The sequence below is a fragment of the Malus sylvestris genome, chromosome 13, assembly GCF_916048215.2.
Source record: "Malus sylvestris chromosome 13, drMalSylv7.2, whole genome shotgun sequence".
In the NCBI taxonomy this organism is placed as follows: domain Eukaryota; kingdom Viridiplantae; phylum Streptophyta; class Magnoliopsida; order Rosales; family Rosaceae; genus Malus; species Malus sylvestris.
The window spans coordinates 5,320,164-5,341,184 of record NC_062272.1 but is presented as its reverse complement, the minus strand read 5'-3'; the positions used below and the strand labels follow the sequence as shown (position 1 = coordinate 5,341,184).

At 37.5% G+C, this 21,021-nt stretch overlaps 4 protein-coding genes and 1 non-coding gene across 23 annotated transcripts; 3 read left to right on the top strand and 2 right to left on the bottom strand.

The window, feature by feature from the left end:
- Positions 1 to 124: 124 nt before the first annotated feature.
- LOC126597268 (LEAF RUST 10 DISEASE-RESISTANCE LOCUS RECEPTOR-LIKE PROTEIN KINASE-like 2.7) lies at positions 125 to 1,535 on the bottom strand. Its single transcript, XM_050264047.1, has 2 exons — positions 458 to 1,535; positions 125 to 305 (listed from the first exon to the last, which is right to left on the bottom strand). Exons 1-2 carry the CDS (start codon positions 1,326 to 1,328, stop codon positions 256 to 258), a joined length of 921 nt encoding a protein of 306 aa, XP_050120004.1. The 5' UTR covers positions 1,329 to 1,535; the 3' UTR covers positions 125 to 255.
- Positions 1,536 to 4,109: 2,574 nt separating this feature from the next.
- LOC126596114 (pentatricopeptide repeat-containing protein At1g05670, mitochondrial-like) lies at positions 4,110 to 13,262 on the top strand. Of its 14 annotated transcripts, none has more exons than XR_007613846.1 (4): positions 4,110 to 4,338; positions 4,795 to 7,568; positions 7,680 to 7,758; positions 12,911 to 13,262. XR_007613846.1 is itself a non-coding variant. In XM_050262588.1 (2 exons), exon 2 carries the CDS (start codon positions 4,905 to 4,907, stop codon positions 7,152 to 7,154), a length of 2,250 nt encoding a protein of 749 aa, XP_050118545.1. In that variant the 5' UTR covers positions 4,110 to 4,338; positions 4,795 to 4,904; the 3' UTR covers positions 7,155 to 8,216. The 14 variants fall into 14 exon arrangements, 1 of the variants encoding a protein (XP_050118545.1); XR_007613845.1 differs by having other exon boundaries at positions 7,677 to 7,758; XR_007613843.1 differs by having other exon boundaries at positions 7,677 to 7,819.
- Positions 8,356 to 17,311, top strand: LOC126596116 (glutathione S-transferase U17-like). Of its 6 annotated transcripts, XR_007613851.1 has the most exons (4): positions 8,356 to 8,821; positions 11,866 to 12,229; positions 12,538 to 12,849; positions 12,911 to 13,262. XR_007613851.1 is itself a non-coding variant. In XM_050262590.1 (3 exons), the coding sequence occupies exons 1-3, from the start codon at positions 8,504 to 8,506 to the stop codon at positions 12,570 to 12,572; spliced, it is 717 nt and encodes a 238-aa protein (XP_050118547.1). In that variant the 5' UTR covers positions 8,356 to 8,503; the 3' UTR covers positions 12,573 to 13,262. The 6 variants fall into 6 exon arrangements, 4 of the variants coding, with proteins under 4 accessions (XP_050118547.1, XP_050118549.1, XP_050118550.1 ...); XM_050262590.1 differs by having other exon boundaries at positions 12,538 to 13,262; XM_050262592.1 differs by lacking the exons at positions 12,538 to 12,849; positions 12,911 to 13,262 and adding an exon at positions 16,819 to 17,311 and having other exon boundaries at positions 8,360 to 8,821; positions 11,866 to 12,192.
- Positions 13,344 to 13,414, bottom strand: TRNAG-GCC (transfer RNA glycine (anticodon GCC)). The gene has a single exon. It is a non-coding gene; the product is annotated as a tRNA-Gly (tRNA).
- A 699-nt stretch (positions 17,312 to 18,010) lies between the features above and the next one.
- LOC126596117 (glutathione S-transferase U17-like) lies at positions 18,011 to 19,443 on the top strand. The gene is made up of 2 exons (XM_050262594.1): positions 18,011 to 18,438; positions 18,635 to 19,443. Exons 1-2 carry the CDS (start codon positions 18,121 to 18,123, stop codon positions 19,019 to 19,021), a joined length of 705 nt encoding a protein of 234 aa, XP_050118551.1. The 5' UTR covers positions 18,011 to 18,120; the 3' UTR covers positions 19,022 to 19,443.
- Positions 19,444 to 21,021: the final 1,578 nt, after the last annotated feature.

The window sequence follows — 21,021 nt, the reverse complement described above, 5'->3', positions numbered from 1 at the left end:
ATATGCCAATTCCTTTGGGTTTTTGAGTTCTTTATTTTATTTTTTATATGATATCGGGGCAAGAGGACAGGCCTAGTGGCACACTGCCTAAACTAACTGACTTAACCCAGTATTGCTACGAACATTACGGAGAAACCTCAACATTTTATAACAAAAAAAGTTGAATCTCAACATACTTCATATGATTCATAGAAAGGTCAAACCTCAACTTGCATTTGATTAGAACTCTAAAATTCATCTATGAAATTTCACAAGCTACAATATCAAAGCCAATAGCCAAGCCAAGCAATAGATTAACCAAGTCCCTGCAAAAAAAAGATAAATAAAAAAATTAAACATAGACTTAAGCGTAGCTAAGTTGACTACGGTAGTGGACTTCCCCTTCTTTCCTCCGAGTTTGAATAAAAAAATGAAACACAAAACCACATAAAGGGAAGGGGAGAGATTGAATACGTACCAATCTGCAACGATCGAAGCCTTGAACCATAGTTATAAGAAGCTCCAAAGAAGCAATCATTGGTAGTGTTGATCCCATTCGGACAATTACATATAAACGAGTTGTAATTACCATAATACCCACAAACCCCATTACTCCTCTCACAATTAACACACGAGTCCGGATACTCGTTGTTCAGACTGAACTTGTATTTGAGGGCAATCCCGTAGTTCCAACCATTTGGGTCAGACTCATGTTCGTTGAAGCTGTAAAACCCTGAGTAAGAACTGCACTGCAGCTTCTCCAAATCCATCTCGAAAGCCGGCCCGAGATCCACCGGCGTGTAAACGCAACACGTGGATATCGGGAGGTTGATCGTGCTGATCGCCTGGCACGAGTACAAGAAGCTGCAAATCGGGGCACCTTGGTTGTCACATAGGGACACTTTAGAGTTGTTTTTTTGGTCTCTGTATAGGGAGTTTTGCTGGAAGACTGGAGAGTTGGAAAGCGAGCAGTCGAGTAGGGCAAAAACGTTGTCGTCTTGGAAACTGAAGGGTGCGTCCCAGTCTAGGGAAAAACCTTTGGATTGTTGGTTGCATGAACATGTTGACATGGAGAGGTCTGAGATGTACATAACTTTGTTTGTGTAGTCTATGTTGGTGATGGGGTAGGATCCGGTGTGGGTTGTGAAGATGGGGCTTCCCTGGCTGCATGACACGTGGGGGTTGAAGCGCAGGTCGCCGCAGCCGGGGTCGCTGCCGAATGGGAACCTGAGGGGGAGTTTGCCACAGGATCTTTGGCAGATTTGGGAGGAGATGAAGGTGAGTTGGAGGAGGAAGGTGGAGAGGAAGATGATGGAGAGAGTTGGTGTTGAAGGAGAGCTAAACTTCATATTGTTGTGAGTTTGGAGGGGAGAAAATGATAAGGTGTGAAGTGTGTGAAGTGAGGCCTTGGTGTGTGTATATATATTATGAAGTGGAAGAAGAAAGCTTAGAGAGTTTACACTTTTGGGGCGGGGGTTTTTCGATAAATAAAACTACTTGTATCATCTTAACTGACATCTAATTAGCGTAAGATATATTCAACAAAATAGTATGCTAGACGATCAGATGTGATGATACAAATATTAATATTTTGTTGAGAGTAAGGAGCATGTAGTTTGAGATGTTATCAACGCTTTCGATTTTTGGCTGGCAGTAGCTTATTTGTTTTGTTTTTGTTTTGTTTTCTTTATTCCAGCGAAGTAGAGGAAGTACATAATCGAACTTAATACCTCAAATACAAAAATAAATGCTCATAACCACTTAAACTAGAATATTGGCTAGCTTTTGATCTTCTATGATTCTCTTTTCCCTATTAGCAGATGCCTTTGTTCCCTCTGCCTAGCATTGAACTGATTTTGTTCCCTCTGCCTAGCATTGAACTGATTTTGTTCCCCCTGCCTAGCATTGAATTGATTATCTGTTTTTTTATAAGGGCTGATTTGGTATTGATGTGTTTTGAAAAAAAAACTGTTTCTGCTGTGCTGTAAAAATAAGTTCATTTTTGCTACTTCACGTTTTCAGTTTTTTTTCACCCAAAACTGTGAAAATAAGCTGTTTTTAAGTGTTTACCAAATATCTTTTTGAGCACAGCTTTTTTTTTTATACACTTTTTATAAAAGCACCTTAGTACCAAACAAGTACTAAATCTCTTGGGATTTTGTTTAGTTTCAATTCCCAACATATATTACCAAGCAAGTTTTACACTCCTCGAATCATCCTTTTGGTTATATATAAGAATACAAGTTTATATCTTTTTGCCTGCTGAAGGGGTTGCACATTTTTCACTATTTATCCATGCATGCATCTGATACCACGTACATAAAAATATATATAATTCGTATCTAGAGTCTAGAGATCATGTCACGTCCATTATTTTAAGAGACTCCACAAGAGATCTCGAACAATAAGTTTTAATTAATCAAGACATGAAGTAATAAGCTAATAACCATTTGATCTAAACAGTCCACGTGCATTTCCTTGGTCGACTTGCTTATAAGTTAATAACTATCCACTTGCTTCTCTGTATGAATCACTTATGCTGAAAGCACTTTATTAAAAACACCAAAAACAGTTTTTAAAATTCAAAAATATTTTTTGTTTTTATGTCAAACACCGCATTAAGCACCTGAAATCACTTTTAACTCTTTCGAAAGCATTCCGAAACAGAATATGGATTTTTGTGTGTTTGAGATCCCAATACGGCTACCCACCTACCATACCCTTTCGTCCTCAAAACAAGCGAAGCCCCAGCTTTCTATATATTTTTTGAATTTCCATTCACAAACTCGGCTTTTTGATTGGAGCAATGAGTATATATTCCTACCACCACCACTTTCAGTCCCAAATCAGGAAAAGAGATCAAAAGCATATGTTCTGGAATGAAAAAATGGGGATTGAAAATGAAGCAATGATGATCTCTCCTTCATTTATTGAACTTTCCAATTATTTAATCATCATCATCGACATTATTTGTTGATAGCGAATTTTAATCTTAATTAATCTCCAATAATATATGTAACTGGGGCATAGTTCTGATGGTAGGATATCCAAATTCAAATTGTTAAAGGACGAGTGGTGAGTTACCCTAATGGATACAACTTTCTACCGCAACTCACTGTATTTTGGATTCATATTTTTCTTTTCTTTTAAAAAAATATAAATTAGTATAAAATATCACTTAGAAATAAATAAATAAACAAAATTGTTAAGGTGTTGTAACTAATTAAAAAGAAATTTCACATTAAACTTGTAATCATTCATTAATTATAATCCCCCTCAACAATTCATGTGCATATTCCACCAAGCATTGCTTCAATTAAGGAGTTTTTTTTTTTTTTTTGGTGCCAAAATTTTTTCCCATATTTATTTATCATTTTGTTACTGACTATTATCAGATCCAGCACAAACTTGATTTTTAAATAAATATTTGAGAATATTAAAGGACCTGATTATAACTGAAGTCAACTTAGACGGTGAAGAACAATTCTTTCCAACGCTTTGGCTTGAGACATAGCCAGACCTTTGTTTGCTAGATAAAACTGAAGGCATCTAACATGTGGGACCTTCCATGTGAGATGGTGAACTCATCGTGGAGATAACTTACATGCAATTAGAACGTTATAGCAACGATCTTATGAGTTTATCATACGATGTTATTTGTCTACGTGTTTTTATTTTTGGTACGGTGATATTCTACCCTAAGAGTAAAAGGGCCAGAATCAAAGTTAATTCAATGACTTTGCCACAATATTTAGGTATCAAACTTGCCATTCAAGTTAGCCAAACTCGAGACCTCCCGTATACAATTAGAGCAAATTGGCATTTCATCAAGCCTTGGTAGGCCTAAAATCATTTGCAAAGTTATATTGCACGCCCATCGACATATGCCAATAACTTTCAAGTAAGCATGTCGACAGATACCAACATATGCCGAGTGAACTTATCAAAAAATGCCTATAGCAACACATAGTTCAAGGGAATAAGGCTAGCAGATACCCTACTCAGCACCCATAGAAATAATTCGTCAAGCAGTTGAATGATAACTTTAGAAGGCATCTCAAATTTTCAAATGACAGCCCTCAACTCTTATGTAAAGGATTTCTAAACTTTGGGCCCGGCTCAAGTCTTTTGGTAATTACCAGCTTCATTGGTGCCATTTAGTTAACCCAAACATATAGGCCCAATAAAATATCTTTATCCAACATTGTCTCTCTCACTAAAACACCTGTGCTGTTCTACCGGAGGAGGAGAGTGGAGGCCGAATGAAACTCGAGATACCCACCGGCAACAGCCATCCTCCTGAAACAAGTTTTTGGAAGTTCGAAGCTTTCGAGCTTCTCGGAGTCAATCACCTTTAAGGTAACACCTCTCATGTTTCCCAGCTTCGAAAGCTTGTCACTCTTTGTCACCTTGTTGCATTTTACTTTTCGGTTTTAAGTACTTTTTAGTGATTGCTCACCAAGTGTTTGATAGAATGCGTGAACCACCTTTAATTTGTTTTAGTTAGTGACAGATTGTGGGTGCGAGTGTGATTAATTTTTGAACGTTTTATTGGTTTCAGAATCAATGTAAATAGTAGCAACTTGAATGGTTTTATTGGTTTTGCAAACAGAATTTGTTCATTGTTCAAATACAAAATTGCAAGCGTTTGCCATGCAAGTGTTCTACTTTCGTACCGCTGTATATTCATATTTCAGCAGTATATATAGAGGATTGGAAGAAAGTTGATTATGAAATGTATGCTTTGGTGTATAGGCAGTATATTTTACAAAGTTTTTATACGTTGAGTGTTTGTGTTTAATGGTTACTTTACAGGTGATGTGATGAAGCAACCTCGTTGCTTTGGTTCTTCTAAATGGAGGAAAGCTGCTGCATTAATAGAAAAGGGTCCCCAAATTTTTTCTTGATGGGTTCCTCTGATAGACATGAAGAGGCGCGCCATCTTGTCAGTCTATTGTTTTCAGATCTCCTATCATCGGCCCTGCTTAAATCTTGGTTTAAATTCTTCTCTATTCGTTTTTAGGAGATGTTTAAGTCATGGAATTTCCTTGGGATCAACACATACAAGGCCTTTTCCTGACTATTCCCCCAAGAAACCTACCATCAAAGATGCCGAACTTGTACATCTCATCTCCACCACAATTAAGCTTCGCTGCTCTGAGCCTTTTCGCAGTATTCTGAAGCCTTACGAATCTAATTTCAGGTCTGACCATCTTATTTGGGTTCTCATGAATATTAAGAATGACTATAAACTAGTTCTGGATTTCTTTGACTGGGCATGCTTACGAAGGGACCCATCATTAGAAGCCCGTTGTGTCGTTGTACAAATTGCTGCAGCATCAAAGGATCTTGAAACAGCGCATGAGCTCATTCATAATTTTTGGGCAAAACCCAAGTTAGATGTTGGTCTTTCATTTGCTCACTTTTCTGATCGGTTGATATACACTTACAAGGATTGGGGTTCAGATCCCCATGTGTTTGATGTTTTCTTCCGGGTCCTTGTTGAAACTGAGATGCTCAATGAAGCAAGAAAGCTTTTTGATAAATTGTTGAGCTATGGGTTGGTTATCTCTGTTGATTCCTGTAATTTATTTCTTACTCGGCTATCAAGCACCTTTGATGGGATTGAGATGGCAATAAAATTCTTCAATGAATACCCTGAAGTGGGTATTCATTGGAACACCACATCATACAATATTATCATTCATTGTCTTTGTCGATTAGGGAAAATAAAAGAGGCCCACCATTTACTCCTGCAAATGGAGTTGAGGGGTTGTGTACCTGATGTTGTAAGTTATAGTACTTTAATCAGCAGATATTGTTATGTTGGAGAACTGCAGAAGGTTTTGAAGCTCATAGAGGAAATGAAAGTAAAAGGATTGAAGCAAAATTCCTATACCTATAACAGCATAATACTCTTTCTGTGTAAAACAGGTAAACTATCTGAAGCAGAAGGGTTACTGAGGGAGATGATGGTTCTGGGAGTACTTCCTGATAATGTCGTCTACACTACTCTAATTGATGGATTCTGTAAGTTGGGTAATGTTCCTGCTGCATATAGGCTATTTGACGAAATGCGGGATAGGAAAATAATCCCTGATTATATTACATGTACTGCTATTATTCATGGATTTTGTCAAATAGGGAAGATGACAGAAGCAGATAAGCTCTTCCATGAAATGGTTAGCAGAGGATTAGAACCAGATGAAGTTACTTATACAGCACTTATTGATGGTTATTGCAAAACAGACGAGATGAAAGAGGCGTTTTCTCTTCACAACCAGATGGTTAATATGGGACTTACCCCAAATGTTGTCACTTATACGGCATTGGCTGATGGCCTTTGTAAAAGAGGGGAGGTAGATGTAGCAAATGAACTTCTTCATGAGGTGTGCAGGAAGGGCCTTCAACTTAATGTCTGCACTTACAACTCAATTGTTAACTGCCTTTGTAAGTCGGGAAACATAGCGGAGGCAGAAAAATTGGTGGAACAGATGGAGGGTGCAGGGCCCTGTCCTGACACTATTACTTATACCACTCTGATGGATGCATATTGTAAGATGAGGGATATGGCTAAGGCTCAGAAGGTCCTGCTTGAGATGCTCGATAGAGGGCTTCAACCTACGGTTGTTACATTCAATGTGCTTATGAATGGATTTTGTATGTCAGGAATGGTGGAAGACGCTGAGAGGCTACTTAAGTGGATGTTGGAGAAGGGTATAGTGCCCAATGCGGCAACCTACAATTCTCTCATGAAGCAGTACTGCATTAGAAATAATATGCGTACTACGGCGGAAATATATAGGAGCATGTGTGCTGGTGGGGTGATTCCTGATAGCAACACCTATAACATTTTGATAAAAGGGCATTCTAAGGTAAGGAATATGAAAGAGGCATGGTTTTTGCATAAAGAAATGGCAGGAAAGGGATTTATTCCCACGGCAAGTTGTTACGGTGCACTTATTAAGGGTTTTTTCAAGAGAAGGAAATTTGCAGAGGCAAGGGAACTATTTGAAGAAATGAGGAGACATGGTGTGGTTGCAGATAGAGAAACATACAACATTTTTGTCGATATGAACTATGGAGAAGGGAACATGGACATTACTCTTGATCTTTGCGACGAAATTATAGAGAATTGTCTTGTTGGCAAGCCCAAGAATGAAGAAACTAGCTGAACTGCTCTCCTGGAGAGAAATTATCAGTTTTAGTTCCTGCGGACTCGCATCTGGGATATTATCATCACGGTAATTTTTCTCATTAGTATGATCCAAGGATATTGCACAGCCTTTCTGAAATGATAATGTTGAAATGTTAGTAAGTTCATAATGGCATCATTTCTAGACATTTTCCTTTTACAAGATGAATCCATCTGTGCACGTTGTGAGCTACAACTCTTTGTTAACCAGGGACCTACGTATGTACCTGGCTATCGAACATTTGATATGAAATCAAAGATAGACGAAGCCGGGCCCTAAGGAATAAGATGTCCCGTAAACAGATCCAAGCAATCTCAAGATGGCTATTTCACTCAAAAGTTCTTCTGTTGGCTTTCATCACTGCCCAAATGTTGTGTAAACACACCCCTCCTGGTATGTGTGAATTTTTCTTCTTTCATGATTTGGCATGAAACCGTTGGATGCAGCTTAGAAGTGTTATGTCAGCATTCTTCTGATCTTAACTACTTTGACTGGGTGCAGCAGTCTTGGTAGAGTCGGAGGGTGTAAAAGCAGAGAAGATGCAAAAGTGCTTGCATTTCAGCAGTCTTGGTAGAGTCGGAGGGTATAAAAGCAGAGAAGATGCAAAAGTGCTTGCATTTCAGCAGTCTTGGTAGAGTCGGAGGGTGTAAAAGCAGAGAAGATGCAAAAGTGCTTGCATTCCGGAAAATGAGCAAAGAAAAAGGTTAAGCTGATACGGCATTACCAGGGGCAAATCGCAAATACAACCGCTTCAAGGGCCAACTTAACAAACAAGACAAACCAACAACGTCCTATTCCCTGTCTGAACAAACAAGACAAACCAAAAGTAGGTTCAAGTTGAAAACACTGAACCTGAACACCCCTTCAAAGACGGCATCGCAAACAGATCACGACATGTCAGGCGGTTAAGTTAAAGTACGTGACACTGACAGCAAGTAATAGGTTCAATTCATTGTCAACTTATGTTAAGTTTCTCTCAGCTATCCATACTCGATAACATCGCTAATAAATAATCCAGTGTTATGTGTTTTAACGTTCTCACATTACATCGTATTATTGACTCGGAACACCTCTATCATCGTCTTGAAAAGTCCATCCAAGTCTCTTTCCACCCACACAGTGCCACACCTATTGTCATTACGTTCACACCAACACCTTTTGTCATTACGTAAACACCAAACACATTCACTTTCGAAACCTCTTCATAAATCCTCCTTCTGCTTTCACCTTTCATGCACATTCATAAATAACAGGAACCCCAAAACACAGATTTTGCATTTGCATTTTGAGAGCTTTCCGAGTTCGATAGAGAATCTGAATCATTGATCATGGCGAAGAGCGACGTGAAGGTTTTGGGAGCGTGGCCGAGCCCATACGCGATGAGGGCTTGGATCGCGCTCAATATCAAGTCAGTGGAGTATGAGCTTCTTGAGGAGACGTTCGAAGCCAAAAGCCAGCTTCTTCTCCAGTCCAATCCAGTCCACAAGAAAATCCCAGTTCTCATTCATTGTGATAAGCCCGTCTGTGAGTCTCTCATCATTGTGGAGTACATCGATGAGGTTTGGGCCTCAGGCCCGTCGATTCTCCCTTCTGACCCGTTGGATCGCGCTACTGCAAGATTTTGGGCTGCCTACGTCGATGAGAAGGTAAGTGCATGGTTTTTGTTCGTCTCCTTAATTTTTAATTTTTGCAGGCTAATTTCGTTCATTTATTAAATTTTGTTTGGATTAACCAGTTAAATGTGAGGGATTATGTTGCTCTTTGTTTTTTTTTTTCTATTGTTTTTCCATTACTTAATAAAATATGTTTAAAGGGATTTGTTGATCGTCTTTCTCTTTAATATGACTCAAATAACATCTGTTTCGAATTACTTATAGAATGATTAATAGTGTTTTTAGAAAGGGGCGTTTTGATATAAGTGCATTGTTTTTCAATTTCGTTGATTAAACATTTGTTTATTTTAAGAATTTGATTGAACATTTATTTTCTATAATTTTATAATAGGTGTGATTTTTTTGGTCAAATTGTAGGTGCGCTTTTTTTTTGGTCAAATTGTAGGTGCGCTTTTTTTTTGGTCAAATTGTAGGTGTGTTTTTTTTTTGGGTCAAATTATAGGTGCGTTTGATTATCTATAATATTGGTACATTTGATTTTATGTAACATTTGAATTTCTAGTACATTTTTGTACTTTTAAATTCTAAATGTACTAAAAGTTGGTTTGTTTATTTTCAAATGTACCGTAAGTTTAAATACGAATTTAAAATTCATAGATTGTAGGAAATTAGTTGTTAGCTAGTTTAAGTAGATATATATACACATGTATCTCTATTAATTAACGAAACCCTCTTTGTCAACTAAAAATGGGTGAAAAGACAACTCAGTTTTCTATTACACAAAAAAAAAGATGGGCAATAATGTAATTTCAGATGTCCAAATTTTACTGTTTTTATTGAAACCTCACTACAGATGATGTTAAAATATCTCTAATTTAAAATTTAAAAAAAATAAAAACCAAAAACAAAAACCTCCCATTCCTCCCATGTTCTCTCTCTCTCTCCCTCCCTCCCTCCTTATTTTCTAAAAAAATGTGTTCATATAAATAAAGTATGCAGGCAAATGCTAGTATATTAAATAAATAGAAAATTGTTGCGTTGGCAATTGATCAAAGCTTCTTAATCAAATTTTGTAAAAATAATTAATTAAGTTGGAAAAAAATGTGGGGATTCTAATTACTCCTTTTAGAAACACAAAAGCATATATGCATACTTACTTCGTACAAAAGAATTTTCCAAACAAGCCCTAAAATATGTTCACTTTTGTAGATATTGTTGAAATTTTTTTTTTTTGTAGAAATGGTTTTTTTTTTTTTTTAACAAACTATAATATCTACACCAAGGGGGAGGGGGTGAGCTTAGTCTCACAATGTGCTAGCAATAATATAGTTCAAACTCGTCTTTAGCGAGAATCGAACCTAAGACCTCTCACTTATAAGTTACAAGTGAAGAGGAACACCACTACACCATAGTACTAAATGACGTAGAAATGGTATTGAGTGGTAATAGTTTAGTTAAAATGAAACAAAGAGAGAGAGAGTCCTATGAATTAATTTTTATACCACTTTTTCTTTATTTCTCATTACATCGTGTGTGTGATTAGGGAAATAGAAAAACCAATGAGATATACAACATGAGACGTGCAAATTTTTGTCGAAAAGCACTGTACACGTAGTTGCACATTTATGGTGTGTTTGTTTGCACTCACTAGCGTTTATTAGACTGGACTGGACTAAGTGGGAGTCTAGTCCCGTGTTTGATACAAATGAAGACAAGTTTTAATGACACTCACCCCGACTAAACGGGACTAAGTAGTTCGCTAGGGGGTCTTAGCGAGACCCCTCGAAATCGGCATGACTGCTAAGCCCAACTCCTCCTGCTTCGTTCCTCCTCGCTTCGCCCTCCCATCAACTTGTTACTCGCAAGATGTGGAACCCAGGTCATATATACAAACTCTGCTCTGCTTCGCCCCTATCATCCACCATTTTCAAACCCATATCCCACAAAATTGGAAACAAAAGGCAAAAATTTCTGCAATATTTTCATTTTCAAAACTAGATCCAAATCCAAAATTTAGAACAAAAAAGCGAAAAAAAAATACAAAATCGTTGTGCGTCTGAAACGCTCAGCAACTCTGCTCACACTCCACCTAGTCCAGACTCCCTGATCGCAGACCTTTGCTATTGACGCTAGAGAAGCAGACCCATGAATACCCAAATGACCCAGACTCTGAATGGGTTTTGATTTGCCAATTAGGTCCCAGAAAAATTAAGAAGAAAAGAGGGAGATGAGCAGAGAGAAATAGGAAGAAAAAGATGGAGATGAAGAGAGAGAGAGGGGCGAAGAAGAAAGAGGAAGAAACATAGGGAAAGGGACGAAGCAAACTTGGAAAGAAATGGGGAGATTAGTGGAAAAGAATCAGGAATGGGGATGGACGAAGCAAACTTCTGAAGTACCTACATCCATCTCCATAGCACTGTCTACTTCTGTCCCAGCTTTCTTTTCCAAATCTACTCCCATATAACATGTAACAGAATCCATAAACATTTCTTTCGGGTAGATTACTTGGGTAATTTGTGATGGAAAAGAATCTAACACACACTAAATAAATCCACCCACGCATTACTTTTACTAATCAAGTTGTCAACATGCAGTTACAAGCAAACAACCCTGATCTTTGAACAACATCATACAATTTAACTTTTCTAAGTCATTTGTACGATTTTTGTGTTGTGAGGTTGTTAGTTTGAACTTTGGAAGACTTGATTGATGATTTTAGTTCAACTTTAAATGTTTATTTTCATTGTCTTTGATTTTAGTTAAAATGCTTATGTTATGATTGTGTTGGATATGTTAAAATTTAAAATTTCAATGTTTTTCATTTTTTGAAAAAAAAAAAACAAAAAACCGAAACCGAACCGGAAAAAACTGAACCGAAAAAAAACCGAACCGAAAAAAAAATGAACCGAACCGAACCGAAATTTCGGTTTGGTTTCGGTTTTGGCAAAAAACCGAACCGATTTAAACCGAACCCAACCCTAGTTCAGCTTAGTTCCTGAAGCTAATCCAGTCTGAAATAGTCTGGTGCAACAAACGCACTCTTATTCTAATTAAGTAATGAATTCAAATGGGTGCAGTGGCTTCCATCGCTGAGAGGCGTTGCTGCCGCTGAAGGAGACGAGGCAAAGAAGGCAGCAGTCGAGCAAGTTGCAGAAGGGCTGGCTCAAATGGAGGAAGCCTTTCAAAAGACCAGCAAAGGCAAGGACTTCTTCAGTGGGGACAAAATTGGGTACCTGGACATTGCATTCGGGTGCTTCTTGGGGTGGCTCAGAGTGACAGAGAAAATGAATGGGGTCAAACTTCTGGACGAAGCAAAGATCCCAGGGCTGGCCAAATGGGCTGAGAAGTTCAGTGCAGATCCTGCTGTGAAGGATGTTATGCCGGAGACTGACAAGTTGGCTGAGGTTACTAAGATTCTTAAGGCCAGATTGAGAGCTGCAGGTGCTTCCAAGTGATTAATTAGTGAAACATATCAATGGATCTTGTTGTTTAAACTAGTGATTAAGAAATTAAGTCGGATGTATTAGACAATGTTGTAGTTTGGTAAATTGGAAATGGATCATCTCCAGATCCCTTACTTCGTACAAAAGAATTTTCTCATTAGTATGATCCAAGGATATTGCACAGCCTTTTTGAAATGATAATGTTGAAATGTTAGTAAGTTCTTAATGGCATCATTTCTAGACATTTACCTTTTACAAGATGAATCTATCTGTGCACGTTGTGAGCTACAACTCTTTGTTACCCAGGGACCTACGTATGTACCTGGCTATCGAACATTTGATATGAAATCAACGATAGACGAAGCACGGGCCCTAAGGAATAAGATGTCCCGTAAACAGATCCAAGCAATCTCAAGATGGCTATTTCACTCAAAAGTTCATCTGTTGGATTTCATCACAGCCCAAATGTTGTGTAAACACACCCTCCTGGTATGTGTGAATTTTTCTTCTTTCATGATTTGGCATGAAACCGTTGGATGCAGCTTAGAAGTGTTATGTCAGCATTCTTCTGATCTTAACTACTTTGACTGGGTGCGGCGGTCTTGGTAGAGTCGGAGGGTGTAAAAGCAGAGAAGATGCAAAAGTGCTTGCATTTCAGCAGTCTTGGTAGAGTCGGAAGGTGTAAAAGCAGAGACGATGCAAAAGTGCTCGCATTCCGAAAAATGAGCAAAGCAAAATGTAAGGCTGATACGGCGTTACCAGGGGCAAATCGCAAATACAGCCGCTTCAAGGGCCAACTTAAGACCCAAGAGACCGAGTGACAATGAAAGACTCGGAAGTCGGAAGAATTTGCAAATGTCGGGCTGCCCCGAAAGAGTTTCTGGTAACAACGAGCCATGCCATTGCTTTGAACCCCGATAGACTTGTAACGTGACTGTTTTTGCAAAGATTTCTGTTACTTGTATGCTTCCATAGTCAATACAAAAAAAGAAACTTTGAAGAGATGCTGGAATTTCGAATTCCATTTTCTATATGCGTCTGAATTCTGAAAGCTTCACACACAAGGAGTAATAACTAATACAACTCAGTTTATTTCAAAATTTAAAAAGCTATGCACCAGCCGGGAATCAAACCCGGGTCTGTACCGTGGCAGGGTACTATTCTACCACTAGACCACTGGTGCTTCTGCTCCACCTTTCCAGAAGTAGCATCTTCATATACAACTGTCACTCACCTTCACAGCTCTCAGCTCGGTCCTCTTTTGTCCTAGGGAAATAGCTCATCTCCGAATTCGAAGATCTAGATCATTGAAATTTGACTCATCAACTACAAATAGAGGCTTACTTTAAAAGTTCAAATAATTTTAATCATTATATTAAATTTCAACCGTTTGAATTTCTAAACTTAAGAGTCTTTCCGAAAGGTGTATTGTGGAAAAGATTGCACGCGGTCTAGTGGCAGAATAGTACCCTGCGCCTGCAGTTCCAAAGCCTACAGACATCAAATGTGTTTACACGTACGAACAAGAAAAGTCCACTCGCAGCAGAAATGACTGAATGCAGAGTACGCCACGCAGTTCCAAAGCCTCCGCACTTCAAATTTCCTCTTAAGGTCTAAAATATCGATATTATCCCGATATTTCCATCGAAATTTTCGTGTTTTTGAACTACCGATATTTCCGATATCATCGATATTTTAGACCTTGATAGGAACTCTATGTGGTACTAAGTCACTCATATATCTTACCATGCAATGTATAAAGTATAAAATATTGTACTAATTTATTATATATAAATGATTATGCTGTGTTTAAACTTATTTCATTAATCACTACATATTTTCTACACTCACAATGTTTGCCAACTCGCTATATAATCAACTTAAATCAGTTAAATCCATCATGCAATGCATTTCCTTCCAATTTTTTGTGATAAACTAATAGATAATTGACTAAATAAATATCCTGCAAAGTTTTAATAAAATTTTTCAAGTTTTTCTTACAATTTCCTTGATTTTTATTTAATTTTTATGGATATCGATAATATCCCGATATTTCTATCGAAATTTTCATATTTTTGAACTACCGATATTTCCGATATCATTGATATTTTATACCTTACGTGCTCCCATCTACGCCACACGACACACCAACAACGTCCTATTCCCTGTCTGAACAAACAAGACAAACCAAAAGTAGGTTCAAGTTGAAAACACTGAACCTGAACACCCCTTCAAAGACGGCATCGCAAACAGATCACGACATGTCAAGCGGGTAAGTTAAAGTACGTGACAGCAAGTAATAGGGTCAACTTATGCAAGTTTCTCTCAACCGTCCATATCCATACTCGATAACATCGTTAATAAATAATCCAGTGTTATGTGTTCTAACGTTCTCATATTGCATCGTATTATTGACTTGGAACAACTCATCATCGTCTTGAAAAGTACATGCAACTATGCAAGTCTCTTTCCATCCACACAGTGCCACACCTATTGTCAATACGTTCACACCACAGGACATTAAATTTTTTTCCTACGTTTCAAACCTTTCCCCACTGCTACACCTTTTGTCATTACGTTCGCACCAAATACATTCACTTTCCAAACCTCTTCATAAATCCTCCTTCTGCTTTCACCTTTCATGCGCATTCATAAATAACAGGAATCCCAAAACACAGATTTTGCATTTGCATTTCGAGAGCTTTCCGAGTTCGATAGAGAATCTGAATCATTGATCATGGCGAAGAGCGACGTGAAGGTTTTGGGAGCGTGGCCGAGCCCATACGTGATGAGGGCTCTGATCGCGCTCAATATCAAGTCAGTGGAGTATGAACTTCTTGAGGAGACGTTCGGAACCAAAAGCCAGCTTCTTCTCCAGTCCAATCCAGTCCACAAGAAAATCCCAGTTCTCATTCATGGTGATAAGCCCGTCTGTGAGTCTCTCATCATTATGGAGTACATCGATGAGGTTTGGGCCTCAGGCCCGTCGATTCTCCCTTCCGACCCGTTGGATCGCGCTACTGCAAGATTTTGGGCTGCCTACGTCGATGAGAAGGTAAGTGCATGGTTTTTGTTCATTTCCTTAATTTTTAATTTTTGCAAGCTAATTTCGTTAATTTATTAAATTTTGTTTGGATTAACCAGTTAAATGTGAGTGATTATGTTGCTCTTTGTTTCTTTTCTATTGTTTTACAATTACTTAAGAATTGCTTATAGAATGATTAATGGTGTTTTTAGAAAGGGACGTTTTGATATAGGCGCTTCATTTTTCAATTTTGTTGATTAAGCATTTGTTTCTTTTAAGAATTTGATTGAACATTTTTTTTCTACCATATTATATAATAGGTGCGATTTTTTTGGTCAAATTGTAGGTGCGTTTTTTTGGGGTCAAATTATAGGTGCGTTTGATTATCTATAATATTGGTACATTTGATTTTATGTAACATTTGGATTTCTAGTACATTTTGTTTCTTGGTACTTTTAAATTCTAAATGTACTAAAAGTTGGTTATTTTCAAATGTACCATAAGTTTTAAATACGAATTTAAAATTCATAGATTGTAGGAAATTAGTTGTTAGCTAGTTTAAGTAGATATATATACACATGTATGTATGTATATATATATATATATTAAATAAATAAAAAATTGCTGAGTTGGCAATTGATCAAAGCTTCTTAATCAAATTTTGTAAAAAGAATTAAATAAGTTGGAAAAAAATGTGGGGATTCTAATTACTCCTTTTAGAAACACAAAAGCATATCTGCATACTTACTCCTTACAAAAGAATTTTCCAAACAAACCCTAATATATGTTCACTTTTGTAGATATTATTGAATATTTTTTTGTAGAAATGGTTTTTTTTTTTTTGTTTTGAACAAACTATATTATCTACACTAAGGGGGAGGGGATGAGTTTAGCTTCACAATGTGCTAGGAATAATATGGTTCAAACTCGAACTTAAGACATCTCACGTACAATAAAAAGAAGTACCTCTAAGTACTAAGTGGCGTAGAAATGGTATTGAGTGGTAATAGTTTAGTTAAAATGAAACAAAGAGAGAGAGTCCTATGAATTAATTTGTATACCACTTTTTCTTTATTTCTCGTTACATCGTGTGTGTGATTAGGGAAATAGAAAAACAAATGGGATATACAACATGAGACGTGCAAATTTTTGTCGAAAAACATTTGGTATGGTGCACTGTAAAGGTCGTTGCACATTTATTCGTTTAATTAAGTAATGAATTCAAATGGGTGCAGTGGTTTCCGTCGCTGAGAGGCGTTGCTGCCGCTGAAGGAGACGAGGCGAGGAAGGCAGCAGTCGAGCAAGTTGCAGAAGGGCTGGATAAAATGGAGGAAGCCTTTCAAAAGACCAGCAAAGGCAAGGACTTCTTCAGTGGGGACAAAATTGGGTACCTGGACATTGCATTCGGTTGCTTCTTGGGGTGGCTCAGAGTGACAGAGAAAATGAATGGGATCAAACTTCTGGACGAGGCAAAGATCCCAGGGCTGGCCAAATGGGCTGAGAAGTTCAGAGCAGATCCTGCTGTGAAGGATGTTATGCCGGAGACTGACAAGTTGGCTGAGGTTGCTAAGATTGTTACGGCCAGATTGAGAGCTGCAGGTGCTTCCAAGTGATTAATTAGTGAATCATATCAATGGATCTTGTTGTTTAAACTAGTGATTAAGAACTTAAGTCGGATGTATTAGACAATGCTGTAGTTTGGTAAATTGAAAAGGGATCCTCCGGATCCCTTCTTTATAATCCACTAAGTTCGGGAATCCAGACCATTGAAATTTGATCAAATAGCTAAATTTATTATAACTTTTGAAGTGAGCTCCTATTTGTAGCAGTTTGATCAAATTTCAATGGTCCGAATTCCCGAATTTGGTGGATTAGGTGGAAGGGATCCAGAGAGGATCCCTTTCTTGGTAAATTAAGTCGGATGTATTAGACGGTGCTGTAGTTTGGTAAACTCATGGACTTTGTTTTATTTTGTGTCTGGTTTTTATGTTTATTTGATAGTGAAATAAATCATTTACGTGCATCTATTAGTTCAATAGATGTCTTTTATATAAATTCGTCCTTGTTATAACATGGGTAACGGTATAGTTAAAAAGAAAAATTGTATAGATAGTTGTCAACTATTGATCGTTGTGTGATTCATTGTGCTACTTTTGTCTTGTGCACAGGGGCTCAGGAAATTTCAATCCTACGGTTCATTTCTTGGAATGAATCGAAAAAACTTCACTAAAAAAAAGTCAAGGTTTGCAATTTTTATTTTGGCACAGGTTCGGAAAATCTCAAAACCCTAATTTAATGATTTTGGAATCGTATTATTAGAGAAGAGATCATTTCCGGATCTCTTCCACCAAGGCTACCGGATCAAGTGATTTGGACCTTTCAAATTTCATCTAACGATAAAAAATTATTACAGTTTTTAAGAGGTCAAAACAGACGGCCAAAATTTATTACAGCTTTTAAGAGATCAAAACAAATGGACCGTTATATGAAATTTAAAAATCACAGATCACTTGATTTGATGGTCTTGATAGAACCGTCATATTATTAAGCTAGAATGCCACAATAGTATACTAGGTATAAGTAAGTCATTCTTTTGATTTTGACTCAATGACTTTTTTTTTTTAATTAAAAAAAACTTAGAATGTTGCCTACCCTTCAAAGTTGAAACATGCGTCCACCCACCAAACGCACCAAACTAATGCCAGTAGGCTCATTGATACCAAACATTTTCTTCTTCCTACTTAATCCTTCTGTTTCCTGGTTTAGATCCACCCAACACGCACATACACTAAACCCTGTAGAACTCATCAGTGTTTGAATTAGATCACTAGTTGAGTGTTAAGCTAATTAGTCGAGGATTAATTATGGGCGAGAGCAATGTCAAAGTTCTGGGAATGGCGCCGAGTCCGTTCGTGATGAGGGCTCGCATTGCCCTTAACCTCAAATCCGTCGACTACGAGTTTCTTCAGGAGACATTCGGATCTAAAAGCGAGCTTCTTCTTCAGTCCAATCCAGTCCACAAGAAAGTCCCAGTTCTGATTCATGGTGACAAACCAGTTTGTGAATCTCTCGTCATTGTTGAGTACATTGACGAAGTTTGGGCATCTGGTCCGTCTATCCTCCCTTCTGACCCCTACGATCGCGCTACTGCACGATTTTGGGCTGCCTATATCAGCGAGAAGGTAATGATTTATTATGGTCATGCGTAAAACACTTCTCATAAACGTCCAACTTACTAATAGAAACGCTTTTATTAGAAGCATAACAAGTATTTATTCAAAGCCCAAGCAAAACGTCTTTCTTTGTTGCTAGCTTAAGCTTTTGGTACAATTAATCCATGTTACTAACTTATGTCTCATTCAATTGAAATGGTTGTAGTGGTACCCATCCATGAAAGGCATTGGTTTTGCACAAGGAGAGGAGGCAAAGAAGGCAGCAATCGAGCAAGTGACAGAAGGGCTGGCGCTGCTGGAGGAAGCTTTTGAGAAATCCAGCAAAGGCAACGTATTTTTCGGTGGAGATGAGATCGGATACTTGGACATTGCGTTCGGGTGCTTCTTGGGGTGGCTCAGAGTAAACGAGAAGCTGCATGGAATCAAACTGCTTGACCAGACGAAAACGCCGGGGCTGGTAAAATGGGCTGACAAGTTTTGTGCTCATGCTGCTGTGAAGGATGTTATGCCTGAAACTGACAAGCTTGTTGAGATTGCTAAGATTCTTGCTGCCAAAGCAAGGGCTGCAGCCGCTCCTCCTCCGTCTAATTAGGCGAGAAACTTTAGGGCTGGTTTGGTATTGTTGTGATTTGAAAAAAAACTGTTTCTGTTATGCTGTGAGAATAATCTGTTTTTAAGTGTTTACCAAACATCTTTTTGAGCTCAGCATTTTTTTATGCCTACTTTTTATAAAAGCACCTCAGTACCAAATCAGTACTAAGAGGTCATAGCGAGACATGTTCACCATAGTTTGACAAAACTTATAGCCTGGCCTATTTTTATGTCTGTGAGTACTCACAATGGAGGTTTTCTAAGTCTAGGTCGTAGGGATTTGGTGGTCTAGACTCCGAACCATAGAATTTCTCCCCAAAAAATGGTGTATTCTTGTAGTCTAATTTTCTTTCTCCAATGCTAAGAATCTAGCTTATAATCATCTTCTTCCAAGTTGTCAATAACGAGATAGCATTTTCTTCAGTTCGAGACTACTACGGCCTTTCACATTAAGTTGATAAAAGTGAATGTGATACTAATATATTAAGTTTATGGGGTGTGCTATTCACATACCTCATTTTACTTCTCACACACCCCTTGATTATTTCTGTCCGTTAATCTTCTTTAATTCATCCGATCCGACGGTCGAAAATTAAAAAGGTGTGTGAGAAGTAAAATGGGGTGTATGGATATCACACCCCTAAATTTATATACGAATCACACACCTACAATGAGCCAATGCTCACGAGTTTAATATATTGAATTTATGATTGTGATACTTATAAACTATTGATACTTATAAACTAACATGTTTTAAAGTATGATGTGTAAGATATATTCTGAAATCACAACAAGGCTTTAGGATCACGAATAAATCAAATCAATATAAAATAGAGATCGACTAATTATATTAAACTTATATGTAGAATACGAAAGACATGGTTATGAAGATGAAGCCATTGATCCTTGCAACAAAGTAGAAGTAGTCTTCTACTTCCAGTACCTCTCAATGAACTCTACTATCGAAATAGGCTAGTATTTTTTGTGAGTTTCAGTTGGTATAGAAGCAAGGACCGCTCCTTGGTTATATAGCTAGGGCAACCAATTCCTCCCTATTATCAGAAATGATATCAACTCAAATCATATATAATCAATTAGAGTCCCATCATGACTTTTATTCCTTGAATTTACTTAATAAAGGTCCATAATTGATTGCATGTAATTAGGATTTCAATATGTTTATTTCCTTTAAGGCACCGAGAGAGTCTTAAAGATTTCATTAACTTGATTGCCAAGTTAACTATGCCTTCAATTATTCTCAGCATAATTCATTGTTATTCACAAAATGATTTTACATGACGCTCGTTGTTACTTTAAACTTTACATAGTGTAGCGGCTGTGATATTTAACCTACAAAGAAAACTATAAACTGAAATGACACCTGGTGCTCATGGACAGGATATTTTACTTTCATTTTTCTTGATGAAAATAATAAACTCGACGACACCTGGTTGCTTATGTATTACATATCGGAATGAGGCCGGATTATTTTTGTGAGGGTCTCGAAGATTCTCTAATTACATTTGTTTATTGTACATCGTTCGGTTAGTTTTCGTCAAGTATTATTTATATTTAATTTTAAATAAAAAAATTTACAATAATTTCTGACTGCATGATATATAATAAACAAATATGATTGAAGGATCTCCGAAATTCTCACGAAGAGAATCCTCATTCTACATATCGACCTTAGGGTCAATATTATTTGTATTAATAATGCACATAATTGATAATTCACTGTCAGTGGTCTTTTGAGCAAGAAAAACTTGGTTATTTACTAAATAATATGTGAATTATCAATACAAATTTTTTTGGACAAGAATTATTAATACAAATAATATGTGGAAACCAGGTGTTGTATGTGTCCTCTGTGCTAAAAGCCAAGCCAAGCCAAACGCTTGCATCTTCATGACCTTGTAGTGAGGAAACCAGGTGTTGTATGTGTCCTCTGTACTGAACCAGGATCCTTTCCTGAGCAGTTTCCTAGAGATCCCGTAATCA

Coding starts and splice junctions, on each gene's coding strand:
- LOC126596117 (XM_050262594.1), top strand. CDS start 18,121: ATGGGCGAGAGCAATGTCAAAGTTCTGGGAATGGCGCCGAGTCCGTTC. Junction 18,439..18,634: donor CTGCCTATATCAGCGAGAAG/GTAATGATTTAT, acceptor AAATGGTTGTAG/TGGTACCCATCCATGAAAGG.
- LOC126596116 (XM_050262590.1), top strand. CDS start 8,504: ATGGCGAAGAGCGACGTGAAGGTTTTGGGAGCGTGGCCGAGCCCATAC. Junction 8,822..11,865: donor CTGCCTACGTCGATGAGAAG/GTAAGTGCATGG, acceptor AAATGGGTGCAG/TGGCTTCCATCGCTGAGAGG. Junction 12,230..12,537: donor GGCCAGATTGAGAGCTGCAG/GTGCTTCCAAGT, acceptor TTTGTTACCCAG/GGACCTACGTATGTACCTGG.
- LOC126597268 (XM_050264047.1), bottom strand. CDS start 1,328: ATGAAGTTTAGCTCTCCTTCAACACCAACTCTCTCCATCATCTTCCTC. Junction 306..457: donor GCTTCGATCGTTGCAGATTG/GTACGTATTCAA, acceptor TTTTTTTTGCAG/GGACTTGGTTAATCTATTGC.
- LOC126596114 (XM_050262588.1), top strand. CDS start 4,905: ATGAAGAGGCGCGCCATCTTGTCAGTCTATTGTTTTCAGATCTCCTAT.